This window comes from Bemisia tabaci, chromosome 3 (genome assembly GCF_918797505.1).
Source record: "Bemisia tabaci chromosome 3, PGI_BMITA_v3".
Taxonomy (NCBI): Eukaryota; Metazoa; Arthropoda; class Insecta; order Hemiptera; family Aleyrodidae; genus Bemisia; species Bemisia tabaci.
In genome coordinates this window covers 61780699-61796249 of record NC_092795.1, presented here as the reverse complement: position 1 = coordinate 61796249, position 15551 = coordinate 61780699, and the positions used below count along the sequence as shown (strand labels likewise).

At 36.2% G+C, this 15551-nt stretch overlaps 2 protein-coding genes across 2 annotated transcripts; both read right to left on the bottom strand.

The window, feature by feature from the left end:
• Positions 1-920: 920 nt before the first annotated feature.
• On the bottom strand, positions 921-6561 carry Coq4 (Coenzyme Q4). The gene is given in 7 exon segments (XM_019047667.2): positions 921-1238; positions 1709-1802; positions 2964-3042; positions 3044-3094; positions 3871-3973; positions 4526-4622; positions 6210-6561. Coding segments are annotated over 7 exon segments (816 nt in total). The 5' UTR covers positions 6421-6561; the 3' UTR covers positions 921-1057.
• A 2962-nt stretch (positions 6562-9523) lies between these two features.
• Positions 9524-15551, bottom strand: LOC109034477 (uncharacterized). The gene is made up of 2 exons (XM_019047661.2): positions 15394-15551; positions 9524-13201 (listed from the first exon to the last, which is right to left on the bottom strand). The coding sequence occupies exons 1-2, from the start codon at positions 15436-15438 to the stop codon at positions 10892-10894; spliced, it is 2355 nt and encodes a 784-aa protein (XP_018903206.2). The 5' UTR covers positions 15439-15551; the 3' UTR covers positions 9524-10891.

The following is a 15551-nucleotide window of genomic DNA, read 5'->3' as shown; positions in this document are numbered from 1 at the left end:
CTGCATTATATTGTATCAAAAGTTTTGTAATTTAACATCACAGTTTATAAATACGTGAATGGTATTTATTACAAATTTTGTTGCTTCCTCTGTTACTTATTGATACCATTTTTTTTATATTTAACGAAAATAAAGTTGATTTTCCTCCATTGAATTTGAGGTAAGATTTCTATGTAAGTAGTATTCATCATCATTTGGAGTTTCAAAGAAGTCTCATCCAGATGTAAAACGCATAGTAAAGCTCTAGTACACACAATTGACAAGTTTTACCTTTAAATGGCCGTTTATTCTTAAAACTGCAGATGCAGTGCTTCGTTTGACTAATAACCCACAGACCTAAAAATTGTTTGAACTGAGGATTGACTGCAAGTATTCTTAAGAAACTATTGTGACTTCGCCGGGAGCCATGCGTAAAATGTGCTCGGAAATCACACTCTTGCCCCTAACAGAGCTAAAATATGCTAACTTAGAAACAATTGAATTGCATTTAGCAAAAAGGAACCAGCGCTATTACAATGTTTTAAAAATACTCAGTATATTATACAGTGTTAAAATTTACATGATTATTTTCCTTCAAAATTGAGAATTTTTTGGCGGAAAGAAGAAACTATTTGTTATTCTGGGGGATTTTTTAGAAAATTATGAAGAAGCAACATTTCTACGACACTGTCGGCATAAAACATTTTTCTTCGGGGGACCACCCACCTGTCCATTGCGCTGGGCCTCTGGTTTTCCTTTTTTGCAAAATGCAATTCAATTAACCTTACTACACTATAATTCAAGTGCAGACTTTTCTTTGGCAAACAGCCTGATGTGCAGGCAAGGCACTGTCCGTGCCTTCAAACGTTAAGAAGCACCGACTTTTTCCTTGAATTTCTGGAAATCGAACCGTAGTACGTCGGTTTCATTAATATGGGAGATAATTCATGTAAAAGGTTCTTTTTTTCTTTGGAAGTGAGATGAAACACCAAGAATCTAAGTGGAAATTAGATTTAAAATGTTTGCACCTACACTTTAGAGCTACAATTAATAAAAATAAAGGCTCTTCTTACTTTCATTAATTTTTAGGGGCTGCTGAAGGTGTTTCGATTTTCAGTGGCTGAATGTTCAGTTCTTTGAGCAAATCATCTAATTTCTGCTCCCATCTTTGCTCAAAATATACATTGAGAAGGAAATGACTCGTAAGCCCAGTTTTGATGGCCCACGGCAAATTTTGTGTGACATATGCTAGCCTTTGTCTGAAAGAATAATAAGACAAACAAGAAAATTACTAAAAACCACTATTTAAAATAATATCAGAGTGAAAAAGTATCATTGGCTAGAGTCGAAAAATGCATATCTTAGCTTACGTTGACTCCCCTGGTATTTTATTTGTTAACATGGTTTCTTTCTTCCACCTTAGTTGCAACCGTATTTCACAATAAGCGACCATTGCAAATGAGTGTATCACTGATTGATGAAAAGAAGGTGGAGGAGACCATAATATGCACCACCATGGTGGATGAGTTCGTACGCCGTGTTTCTCAATAGATGATATCTCCGTTCATATTGGTCACAGAAACTGAACGTTGGAGCAGATTTTATTATTTTTGGCTAATGTACAAACTTAAACCTCAAAAACCGATTCTGAGGCTAGTGCAACTGACCGATTGTACTGGAAAATTGTATTAGAGAAGAAAAAACAAGGTATCTGATGAGAGGAACTTACTTTGGTTTTAATCTGACTGCACCAAAAAGTCCACCTCCAACGCACATCGGCAGCCCAAATTGAAGTGCCTCAACCCATTTTACAGTCACCTCACCTTCATGAAACAAAAAAGAACATATTAGCTATTTGAAACACCAATTTCACTTGGCAACAGCAGGATTGAGCAAGAAATTTCCCAAAATCCAGATTAAATTTAAGCTAAATACATCCTTAAAGTAGATAGGTTTAGTTATAAACTGCTCAATGTAGATGAGTTTGTAATGTTAAATGATGTCAGCTTCATTGTCAATTTTTTAGAGTGATTTTAAGTGATCTTGGGACAAGATTTGCCACTGCATTGCGCGGCTACACAGCCAGTGTCTTTAAGAAAAAATAATTATTATCATGCACAAAGTACCTACTGCAAGGAACTGATTCATGAAGTGTTGCAGTATTAAGAAGTGATAGTATGACATCAAACTTGTGAAGATTTATTGAAGATGTAGATGAGAAACTTCCTTAGGGGACATTGCTCATTGACTCAATATGTAAGAGAGAGAGAGAGAGATAATGTCATAATATCCAGTAAATTCTGATGCAAATTTTCCACGAACCCTCACAATTTGATGTCATGCTACTTAGTATTAATGCTGTGGCACATTATGGATCAGTTCCTTGCATTAATTAGTACAATATAATTATTGCCTCAAAAAATACAGACTGTGTGACAGGGTGTAACATAGTGGCGGATCTTGTTCCTAGAGCCCTTGCATGAACTACATGGAAAAAAAAAGAATTGCTGATTCAGCAATTCAATTGCTGAAAGAAGTGAGTGCAATGTTTCAATGTAGATTTTACAACACAAAAATGCTACTTTAACCACCTTTGTGGTTAAATTAGTTTACAATGTGGTTAAAGTAGCATTTTTGTGGTTAAATTAGTTTACAATGTGGTTAAAGTAGCATTTTTGTGTTGTAAAATCTACATTGAAAAATTGCACTCACTGCTTTTAGCAATTGAATTGCTGAATCAGCAATTCTTTTTCTTTCCGTGTAAGAAATGGAAAATGTCACAACCCAAAAATTTTCTGGTTTGTAGAAATATTTCATGCTGAGATTATATTCAACATCATCGTTATTATTTGTATGTTCATCGAAAGTAAGAGCAATGATAGTCCTTTTCTCTTCTTTTCCTCCTATCATTCTTCTTGCTTGTGAGAGTTCCTGTGCTTTGAGTTTCATCACAGCCAATAAAATAAAATAGAAAAACTGTTTACCTAACATGTTGGTGGGCATTCTGAGAATGGCGTGAATGAGATCATGAACCTCTCGATACCTCTGCATGACATATGCTAAGCTGCTCGTCATCTACAAATTGAACTGCAGGTCTCGAGTCAGGGGTAACTTTCTAGAAGGTACGGCAAGAACAACCCAGGTTAGTTTCACTTCAAAAACATGGTTTAGAACTCCATAGCTTTTATTTTTAGCTTTTGGATAGGATCTTAATTTTATTCAAGAAAAAATTATATTAGAATAAACTTAATTTTATTGGCTTTTAGCAAAGATATGAAACCTTGCTGCAGTTTTTAATTGAGTACACTTCCGTTTTGTAGAGCTATCTAAATTCAACATTTGCGTACCTAACATATCTTTTAATTGATTCAGTAATCATAAAAATGAATTGATGGCTATATTCTGAAAACAAAAGCAGGATTCAATTACAGCTTTTCAAAATTTACATTTATACTTTAATTGTTTGAAGAAAGCTGACCGATATTTTAGCTTGAAATTTTGAAATTCTTATTGTGACAAGGTGAATAAAAATTAAAGGAGACAGCTATAAATTATAGCAAGTTTTTTTTTGTAAAAAATAATAAACAAAAGGAATTTTTGGAACATTTCATTCGGAGATATGTGTTTAGAAAACCTAGCCCTTAAAACGAGGAACTGGTTGCACAGACTTGTACATCAAAGAATAGAGTGTATCATATGGAATATGAAAAAAAAAAAAAAAAAACTGTCAAAAGCTGACTAGGGAGCAAGCCTTTGCAAAACAAAGATACCCTAAATTAAAAGAATAATTTTAATAGGTATTTTCCATGCGGCCATCTAGAAAAAGAACACCACAGCATAAAAGGAAAATCAGAGAGGAAAATTGAGTTAACGCTGAGTAAAACAAATTACATTTTTCTGCAAAAAATCTATGTATACTCTTCCAACTGTGCCTTTGGGGAGTGTACTGAGACTCTGGAGATCCACAGTGGATGAATTGATGCGAGGTTGTTCCCTGAAAATAAAAACAATAGTTCAAGTAGAGTCTACACATCATAAATTTATCAACTTTTGGGTTGCAACCAAAGATCTGGGGCAGAATTTTATTGAGGAAAAAAGGCATACTAAAATATATTTTTAATGAGTATCAATTGCTAAGTCTAGTCCAGGGTTTCTAATTAGTCAGCGGAGCAGTTTCAGCTCATTTCCGGGTAAAAAGGCTGACGAAATTCGGTCCTGGCTATGTCTACTCATTACGACATTGACACAAGATGCAAGAATCAAGAGAGGGGACCTTCCCTCACTCTAAAGGTCAGTCCACCTATGTTGTTAAGAACTCTCCTGCAATTGAAATTTTTTTCATTTTTTCTTTGTGTTCTTTCTTCCTTTTGTCTATGTGGTGATTAAATTCCAATACCTGTAAAAGAAACGTCTTCGGGTGGGTAGTGTACAGGGACAGGTCGTCCGGTTTGCTCTGGGTCCCCCCTTGAAATCGACAACAGATTTTCCTAATCATGATTTGAAAAATAGAAAGAAGGCAAGTTGGGAGAGAAAGCATGTTTCTTACCTAAGAATTTGTTGGCCTTCTGAACTGCTCTGCATTTTTTGCAACATGCGCTCTAGAGCTATAGGTCCTGTTGTTTCACCTAAAACTGCAATCATGTCTGAAAAGGGAACACATATATTTCTGATTTATGTATTATTTTGTTAGGATAATAACCTGCTCCTTACGTAATGAGAATCTTTCATCAGGGGGGATACTTTACCCTTTAATTTTCTCTCTGACTTTCTATGCCCATTCTTTTTGGTTCCTCACTTAACTTTCTAATTTTCAAAACGCCAACAGTTATTCATGGAAAATCCTAAAAACAATTAATTTAACTCATCCTTCACACTTTCATATGAAGACTGCGTGAACTTGTGAAGTAATATTTTTCTGTCTATGTCAGGAGAGAGGTGCATAACTACCTACTGCAATTTCATCAACGGTATTGAGATGGCGATGAAGATCCAAATAGAACTTGGACAACATGCTTTCAGTGAAATTAAGTGGGAAGAATTTAAAAAACCACCACCGAACTACTCTCTTGGTGTGATTGGAAATGATTACTGAGGGCAAGGTGCCAGCAGACCTATGCTGCCACTTTATAATTTTTAAAATTCCTCAGCTCCTGATACACAAAAAAGTTTGTACAGACTTTCAGCTCAGTAACCTTGAGTTACTCATGTCTGTGCTGAACCTAAGGTTTGACTTGATGCACCTATTTTCGGTAAAATAATTTGAATGAAAATTAACCGTAAATCAGTAGATGCTAATGAAAAACAGAGGCATTGGCTGCAGAAAAGGCATTTCTTGGTTGCGGTGTTTCAGATCTCCAATGCTGATTTTTATTTTACCTAGAGAGGAAACTATTGGGTAAATTTTCTAAAATTTGTAGTTTTCAGCATTTTAAAATCATATGAAGAATTCAATGAGAGTTTTAACGAATTCCATGCATTTGCTTTAATCATAGTGGATGAAACAGTAACAGAGATCCTAAGACAGCGCACCCAAGAAATGCCCTTTCTACACCCAGTGCTTCAAATATCAGCATTATTAAACAAAAGCTTCGGTCGTTACCTAAGAGAATGGAGAGGCCGTAACTAGTCAGTTTTGTGACGTCAAGCTGGTAGATATTTACCGAAAACAAGAAGCATCTCCAGGTCATCGGTGCATCGATGAATGAGGCAGTCACTGCATTGACCAATCAGAGTGGCCCTTGATAGGCCGAAGTTGCGTAAGCGGCACGTTTGAATCTGAGAGGAGTAACGATTTTCGGTATTAAGCTTTCATTTCCTCAATTATCAGACGATGTCACATATGGGTTAGTTACTTATCTGAAGTAAAATTTGATCTTCTTTCGAAAAGGTTCTTAAGAATTTTTGCATCAAATCAACCCCCAAGACGATATCGGCACGAAAGAAACACTCATCAGGCGTTCTCCTATAAGAACACATATTAAACGGCAGCCGAGTTTCATCTACTAGCGTGACATCACAGGAGCGTAGTTAAGGCCTCTCCATTCTCGTGGGCAACGCTTCAGTATTCACTGTCAATACTATCACATTGCTTACCATATTGTTATACTTACTATGACATTGTTAACTATATCTGCATTGTGATCAAAAATAAATCTGGAATAAATTTACAGCGTTATTGCTGTGGGCAGCACAATACATGCCTAAATCTTGAAATCTCTTGAATTACTTACCGCCTCTACTTGGGTCCAGTAAGGAGACAGATGCGGAGCCAACTGACAACAATAATTTTTGAAAAAGGGTTGTCTGTCTGTGATTTTGGATGAAAGCATGATGAAAGTTTGAATTGATTTCTGTGTGTGGACCACCAGTAGTTGTGGAGCAGAAATGAGCAACGTTCGAGAATTTTTTACTGACAACAAATGATCTCGGCAGAAATGACATGATAAATATCTACTCTTAAAATGAATGTAAAGTCCTTTGAAAGGAACTTCTTTTTAAATTCGAATTTTCGTATTACACAACTGAACACAACAACACTTATCCGAACTAACCTTAAAAATACCTCGCCCTATTTGTTTTGAACGAATAGATCAGCTGAGATCGATCGAGAAGGTTGTAGAACCCGCCACTAGAGCTGTAGCGCGAAATTTGAATTTCAATAACTTTGGAGGCGCGCGTTAGTGATCGGTGGGGGGGGGGGGCTTTTTTTATTTAATTAATTTTATTCATTTTCTCAATTTTATTTTTTTTTTCAATTTCTTCGTTTATTTTTTGCCTCGGGAATGGTTAGAGAACGGTGTACCGGCATTTACTGCTATTGCGTGCCGGAAACAAGCCGACAGCCCCCCCCCCCCCCCCCCCTCCTGGGGGTACGGCCGGGCTACACGCACCCAGCTCAATGAGTGTTAAAATTGTTTGAAAGTATAAATACGAAAAACCACGATTTTCGGTCATCAAAGGGCATTGCGCACCTTCCAAAACTTAAGGGGATGACCCAAATTTCTTTCAGTCTATTCTCGTCACCAATCTTACAGAATTTCTACGAGGAGCCAAAATCCAATACCAAAATTTTTATCTTGATCATTCTAACCGCCCACCGTAACCAGTAGATTAGAGCTGTATAAAATTTCTTGCCAACTTTTCCTCTTTTCAAGGGGGGTTAAACAAATATTTTGACAAATGAAATTTTTAAATCTTTGGTTCCTAACTTATTTCTATCCCAAAAGATAGGAGGAGATCCCCTTTAGCTTCTCACTATTTGGACCACATTTTGTAATAAGGAGCCACATTTCTAACTCATTTTAGAAACAGCATATCGACGGTGTAAGTCGGCAATCACATAACTCGTTTGCAGTGTCTGAAAATCTCCGCCTCTATGTTATTTTTTAAAGGAGAACAAATTGACATCACTCCATGAAGTTTTTGCAGAATTTTCTTCGCACAGAGAAGAAAAATCACGGCAGTTTTAAAGAATTGCCGTTGAGTAGTTTTCCATTTAAAAAATAAAGTATGATAGGAAGTCTGCGACGTCGCAAACCGAGTTATGTGATTGCCGACTTACACCGCCGATATATGCCATTGGTTTCCCTGTGTAGAGAGGTGCTTTTATGAAAGAGGCAGAGATTGTGGCTCCTTGTTGCAAAATGCAATCCATTTCATGACAATACGCTCAGTGTGTGTATCTAGAATTTGATGACAGCAGCAGTTGCAATAGGTTTCCTGTGTTTCGATTGTGCCTTTACCTTTTATTGAATAAGGGTTCTTCACAGGGTCTTCTTCTTTCACAAAAAGTATATTGAATAATCTTTTCCTCTTATTTGAGGTATATTTACAAAGTGTGTGAGGACCAGTTGAGCTAAATTGCAACTTTGTAGAACGTTTAGTTCAATATTGGCAAGACTTTGCGCATGCAGTGTCTGGCGATTGGGTTGAAAGTGATTTTCATGAGCATCAAGTGCTCCAGTTTGGTAACCTAATTGATAGAAATGTGACCGACTGCTCTTTCAACTCTTTATGTAATGTTCATGAACAACATTTTTCATCAAAAACTCAATAAGGTACATGATTTTTTCCCCCTGAAAGAGATAGGTAGGTAATTTATTGCTTGAAAGTTGCGGCCAGACTCTGGGTTCATGGTAAAAAAAAGTTAACAACCGCTTACATATTTTGATAACAAATTCTGCATTAGTACGATGAAACTTTTTTCATAAGTTTTATAATAAATCTATATTTTCTATTACTTGATAAGAATTTGATGTTTTCTAATGTGAATAAACTTGAATAAATACCAAATTTTTGTTGCCTTTCTACAATTTCAAATTCAGATCCAATTTAAATTTCTATTCAATTTTTTGTGTTAATTTTGACTCTTGAGTAATCTGGTATATTGCTCTCATCATTGAGTTTGCTTATAATTTATTTTACAGATCTGTATTGAACCTCAGGTTCAAATTCATTGCTCAGTCGTTTTTATTCTCAATATTAAATGTGATCCTCTGTACTAAGATCCTTGTATTTTATCTCATTAACTCAATTGATTTCTTTGTATTTTTAAAATTTCAAATTCAGATCCAATTCTTAAAAGCTTTTTTGCTGTAGGGAGAGTAATTGCTTACGCAAGGGGGACAAAAACCCCGAAATTTTGCTGTTACGTAGCAATGAATCAAAATTTTAAGTTCTACTGCTTCGAGGCAAAACAAAGTGAAACCTATGTTGAGTACCTATTTGGGTTAAATGGCTACATTTTAGCACATCGAGTTTTGTTTCCCCAAAACTTGTAGGAAGCTGTGTATGGCGACGGCAACATTTTTTAAAATGGACAATTTTCACAAGCAACATGTAGTGCTCGAGTTTTCTATTTTTCTATTTGAAAAAAGTATGGAGAACGCTGCTATTCTTCTATTTTTGTTTTATAAAGAAAATGCTCAGTCAAAAACTTGATGTTGCAAAGGTTTTACTCGCTTTAAAAATTGTGATCTATTGCTCAAAAGTCAGCCATACTCTTTAAAGCTGTTAATAGTTTGAACCGATGGAAATCTGTATAAAAATCTACATATCTATATGCAAAGATCATTTGCAAAAATTTATTACACTTGCAGAGTTGACCCGTGGGTCATGGAACAATGTTGAATGCATTAGTGCAACAAGAGTTGAATATGAGATACACTGCAGCCTAATTTGTCCCTAACTTCAAAATGAAGCCGAACTGTCAATGAATTACTATTCTCCAGTTCACTTTTGAAATAATGTTCATGAGATCCCTGTTACAATGAATTTTGTAGTAATCACACGAGCAATTACTTTTAAATTAGATAAGACCAATAGCTATGAGATTCTGAGAGCAATTGATAAATTAAAAAATAAGGTATCAGTTGGTCATGATGGTAAGAACAACTGGCTTTTGAAAGAATGAAAAGAAGAACTAGTTCTTCGCCCAGTCTAGTTCGCTTATTAAATTTCTCATTGACATCCTGTGATTTCCCAGCCCATTAAAGTATGCCCTCTTTAGAAAAGGTGATTGTAGGATCTTAAGTAACTAAAGGCCTCTGTCTCTTGTTTCATCTATTTCCAAAGTTTTTGAAATTGTCATCAGCAATAAACTAATTACATAAGTACCTGCAGGCAAACAATTACCTTCATAACATTCAGATTTTATTTCAGACAGAATATCGACGGTGAAACTACCAAACCACGTATCTCGGTTTGCGACGTCGCAGACTTCCTGTCATACTTTATTTTTTAAATGAAAAACTACTTAACATCCAGTCTTGAAAATTTCTGTGATTTTTCCTCTTTGTGCGGAGAAAATTCCGTGAAAATTTCAAGGAATGATATTGATTTGGTCTACTTCAAAAAAATAAAATGTTAGCATAGATTTTTAAACACCGCAAACGAGATACGTGGTTTGGTAGTTTCACCGTCGATATGTCCAGTGACGTGGCTATAAAAACAGCAGTTGAGAAAATTGCTGAAAACAATAAAATTAATTGGAGTATTCGATCTTTCAAAGGATCTTGATCCCATTAACTTTTAGTGCTTGAGGTTGCTAAGGCTTAGACTTGATAAGTTTACAGCGAGAGAGAAATAAAAAATAATGCGTTGTAATAAATAGTAAAATTTAGGAATATATTTCCTCTTAGATGGAAGTTCTTTTTGGAGTATTTCAGGGGTCAGTCTTTGGCCCTGTTTTATTTCTTATATTTGTGAAAGATTTCATTTTCCCTTTGAAACTTAAAGTTAGCATGAACAAAATTTTGTCTTCATTTGCTGATGATATTCTTTATGTTATTAGGGACAAACTCCTTGAAATTCTCGAGATTGATTCGTACATTATACTTAACTGTATACCTACTCAACAATAAAACTGACAAACTCTGATAAAATTAACTTCCTTGTTTTTCACAGTGTTTCCTACTTTGATGCAATAAGACAAAATCATTGAAGAAGCTACCTCATTGAAATACTTTGGCATTATGTTAGATAAAAATCTTAAAATGACTGAACACATTAAAAATTAAAAAACTAATCTCAACCTTTAAAAATTAAACTTACTAATAGAGCATTAATTGGACCGCGTTAAACAGGAAGGAACCAAGCCACATCAGCTATTGCCAAATTTGATCGGGCAATTTAATTTTTGACATGAAAACGGTTGTGCGGATTTTCGTGCAAATTTCAGTGAAAATTCTCCATGGTACGAAGCAAATTCCTTAAAATTTTCAAAGAAATCCGAACAAACGTTCTCTCGTAAAAAATTTAATTGCCCAGTTAAACTTGGCAATAGCTGATGTGGCTTGGTTCCTTTCTGTTAAACTCGGTCCAATTATCCTAAATTATTTATCCTAAATTTTTTTATTGTGCGGGGATTTTGCATGAAAGATGACTTACTGACAATGTCTATTTCAGTCTTTTTTCAGTCTTCAGATAAACGAGGGGGCTGGTTTTCCCGGATGGGCCGGCGGCGTTTTGGCCATCCCCAAATAGGCTTTCTCTTCAAAACAGCACTTAAAGCTGCCGTCTGTTCAGCAGAAGAAGAAGTTTCCTCGCTCACGCAGACAGTAGTGGTAGTTTGGACGTTTCTCACTGAAGTGGACACAGGAGAATGAAAATTCGAACTTTTGAGAGGGCTAACCCCACTTGTAACGAGCGGACTAATTGAGGCCAGTGTGGACAAATCTTCTGCGCTTTTGCTCCTCCTTTGCTTGAAGAGATAAGGAAACAGCGATTTGATACCTTTCTTGGCGAATCCTATGAGACCTGTTTGACATGGATTTCCTGAGTCAGACAGACTCCTGTTGAAGGAGACGGACTCATCCAAAGATGTATTCAATCGCAGTAAAGCTGGCACCATTGGAGTGCTATGACAATTGACAAGTTTAAATTGAGAGTCATCAAGATAAAAGTGCGACACATGAGCAGGGTTTGACTTTAGTTCCATCACCTTATTTTCATCTGTACAAAGCACGCTGCCAGCCGCATGATCAGCATTGCAAGATTCAGTGACACATCTGACACTGCTGCTGATTTGATTGCTGTTTGATTTATCTGCCATTGAGACACCTCCTCTTGTCTTTAAAGGATCACTGGAAGCAATCTCATAATCTTGAATATTAGTTATTGGAACATGAATATCAGGTTTTGGCTCCCCATTGTTGTTGACGTTCGGAAGAATCTGGTTCTCTGCTGGTTCAATGTCAGAGATTTGCACTGAATGGTTCTTGACCAATCCTGGGATTTGGGCTGGAGACGGAGTTTTCTCTGCCACAAAAAAGGATTTCCCCTCTAACTCTGAGTCCAAAGGAGATAAATTAAATTCTTGCTCAGAATTTGGATGAATAGGTACATCAGGTTTGATGCGATCACTGGAGGCAACCTCATAATTTTGAATGTTGGGTACTGGAACATGATCAGGTTTTGGCTCTCCATTGCTGTCGACTTTCGGAAAAATCTGGTTCTCTACAGGATCAATGTCAGAAATTTGCACTGAATGATTTTTAACATGTCCTGGGATTTGAGTAGGTGACGGAGTTTTCTCTACCGCAAAAAAGGATTGCCACTCTAACTCTGATTCCGAAGGAGATAAATTAAATTCTTGCCTGTAATTCTGATGGATAGGTAGATCAGCTTTGATGGGATGAGGTGAAAAAAATACTGTGTGATCTGGTGTTCTAGTGTGGGTGTGAGCATTGGTGGAAGGTGATGAGTTCAAAGAATCTTGCCTGTGATTTGATTCCAAAGAGTCCTTAGCTAGAGCAACTACGTTATTGGAGACGTCTATACTTGTATCCATGCATTGAAGGTTAGCTGTTGGCTGTGGGTTGTTTCTGGAAATACTTTCAACAGCTGTGTGATTGGCGTCTATTAGTTGGTCTCTCGAATGAACAAACGCACCGCATTCATTTTCCGCTTCTCCAGCAACATTGATGTCTTCGTTTGAAAAGTTGTCACTTAAGTTAATGCTAGCAAAAGTTGAAGAGTCCCTTGACTTTGTTGCTTCATAAATAGAGACGTGAGTAAAATGAACGTTGTGTTTTTTGGGACAGTGAAATGAAGTGACTGCTTCGGCACAAGGAGTTCCATAGACAGAAATATCCATTGTGTTTTGTGGAGGAGATTTAGAGACAGCATTTTTTACTTCACTTGAAATTAGACAACTTTTTTCAATAGACAAGTTTGGTCTTTTACGCTGAGGTGATAGTGACAGAGTCCGTGAACTCACATTTAGAGTCTGTCTTGGGACCTCAATTTTACTTTTCAGTAATTTCACCCGCAAAGGATCATTCTGGCTGCGAATTGGTGTGCTACTGGATTTGATTTCTTCAAATCGAGGACTTGTTTCAGAGGAATTTTCCTTCATTACTTCTTTTGTGGAGGTTTCTTTGGACTTGAAATCTTTCCTCTTCGCAGTTCTTTTTGCTCGCAAAGGATGAGCATTGGTTGGCATTGGTGTTGGACGCCGTTCTTTGGCTATGTTCATTTGAGCATAGGTTCTCTTATGTACACGATTGATTATTGGTGTGTTTGGATTGATACTTGTTAATGGAACACTTACAATTTTGACACATTCACTTTTAAGGTCTTTGCAGTTACTCACAAGGACATGACATTTCTGGCATATTTCTGGTAACGATTCAACTTCGGATAATTGACTCGGGTGTACTTCAGTCTCGTGAGCATTCCGATGTTGTTTACAGCAGAAAGATTTGACGCAAACTCTACAAGACTGAAACAAAAGAAATCACTGTTGATAGTAAAAATCTCATAGAATGTGAAAATAACATGATATAACACTCCATCACAAAATCAGTAATTAACTGTATAATTTTTCCCTTGCAGCTTCTTTCATTTTGGCAGAAAATTATTACTGGACATGTAGTCGCTAAATTACAAGGCAGGCTTCAAATTTACAATTGAAGGGTATAGCAGTTAAAGGATTTCAATGACATTTCTTTGATTTTCAGAAAACTATAATTAAAGTTGAAAAATTTGAATGGAAGCTTGTGACACAAGCTTCTAACTTAAATACAGAAACATAAAAATAAGCTCTAGTGTTCAATTTACTAACCAAGTATACCCTGAGATGAGTTTTACTCAAAATAATCATTACATCAGTTTTTGTTATTTAAGGTTTTTTTTTTTGGAAGTTCTACTCAACTTGTTTATCCAAGTTACCCTTGAATTAAGCGAATAAGGTATGCACTTAAATTACAGCGCTCCAAAACTTCTGAGGCAGTTTCTTTTTCTTAAAACATTTTTTTTTAAAAAGTAACATGAATACTCTGTTAGCATTCAATTTTTGGGAATATTCTTCGTTGGTAAAGGCCTATCAAAATTGTATGCAAAGGCAGCAATTTGAAAACAGACAACGTTACATTATAACGATAAGTAGAAGAGTTTTGAATTGAGATACATAAATGTCTCTCTAGTTTCATGCCAGATATTTGCATTTTCATATTCGTAAATTTGAACTTTTCGTTGTTGATGTATAATGAGTTGCCGTCAAGGAGGTTTATGTACCTACTTTCAGACTGCAACAGAAAGTGTGCCCTCTGCCATCTTGATTCTGGCATTTATTTTCCATGCTAAAATGACGTCAGACGATCTTCTGGCGTAGTCTAAAAGTTCTTAAACCTATTTGGCATGGACTCATGCATATTGTTTACCAATGATGAATTACTTGCAGTCATAAACGGCATCTCCGTTGTTTATTGACGGAGAGGTATAAAATTTCAGATTTTAATGGGACAGGAGAAGTGATTTCGCTATTTCTTTTCCAAATTACTATTAACTTCTCAAACATGCAATCAAAAGTGGGAATAGCAGACATTTGGGCTAATTGGACGTATTTCTGCCAAACGGAACTATGCGCATTAAGACATGAGCCCTGCAACCCATAAGAATACATCCATAACAGGGCTCACGTCATAGCGCACATAGTTCCGTTTGGCAGAAATACGTCCAATTATCAATGGATTTGGATTGAACTCGATATTTTGGTATGAGAAAATGAATCTTTCATAGGATTTTTGAAATGACAAATCTCCTCAACGTAGAAGCAGGAAAATTGAGGAAAATTTCAACCATTCATCGATGCATTAGCATGAATAACGTAAAGCTCAAAAATTCAATGCAACCTGCAGTTTCAGTTTTGTTGAAGCGGAAGCCCTCCAGCTACTGAGTCTCATGCAAATCAATTAGTAAGTGGCCATAACACCGAATTTACGCCAATATATCAATGGGATTTTGCAGTTCCAAAATCCGTTGAAAGATTCATTTTCCTTCAAGAGCTCCCAAGTGTATACAAATCCAGATCCAGTAAGTTTAATACAAATCCACTGATGCATGGATTTTATTTCCAAATCGAATCTCATCTCCGTTATTTTTTTTTGCATGCAAGAAGGTCGAACGAAAAACTGTTAAACCAATCTAATACACAATTGCATGACTTTAAAAATGTTTAATGGCTATAGTGTCAGCTCCGTACATGTCACCATGGGTAAGGGTGTAAAAGTTTAAACAGTTTCTCTCGCTAGTCAGGAAGATTTCTAAGAATACTATGGTCGCATTTTCAAATTTTAAAGTATCACGTTTTCTAAAAAAATGTGAAATGGCTTGAAACCTTTAATCAATTCAATTATAGTGACTCTATAAGAGAGTGGCGATGCCTATCGCACACATATTCATATTGAGCATCACTTCAGGGTAGACCGTTACAGACAATTAATAAATTCGAGGAAAACAAAGGAAATGGCTACTGCTATATATGTCTCTCTTCGGTTTGTTCCACGATAGTTTTACTCCCAGGATTGGGAGTTGATTAGAGAAGAAAGCAGGAACAGAGAATCAATTCTGGTGAAAAAGAATAACTTAATTCAAATAAGTTCTTACTGTCATTTTAAGTATGAAAAAACTTACACTGAGGGGAATAGCATCTTTCCAAAAAGGTTCTTTGAACTCCATAATGACCACCTTCTTCACACTTGAACTGACAATGAGCACGGGAACAGGTTACAGAGTCCTCATTCCACCTGATTGCAAGAGTAGATGAGAGAGATAACAAATCTGGTATCTGA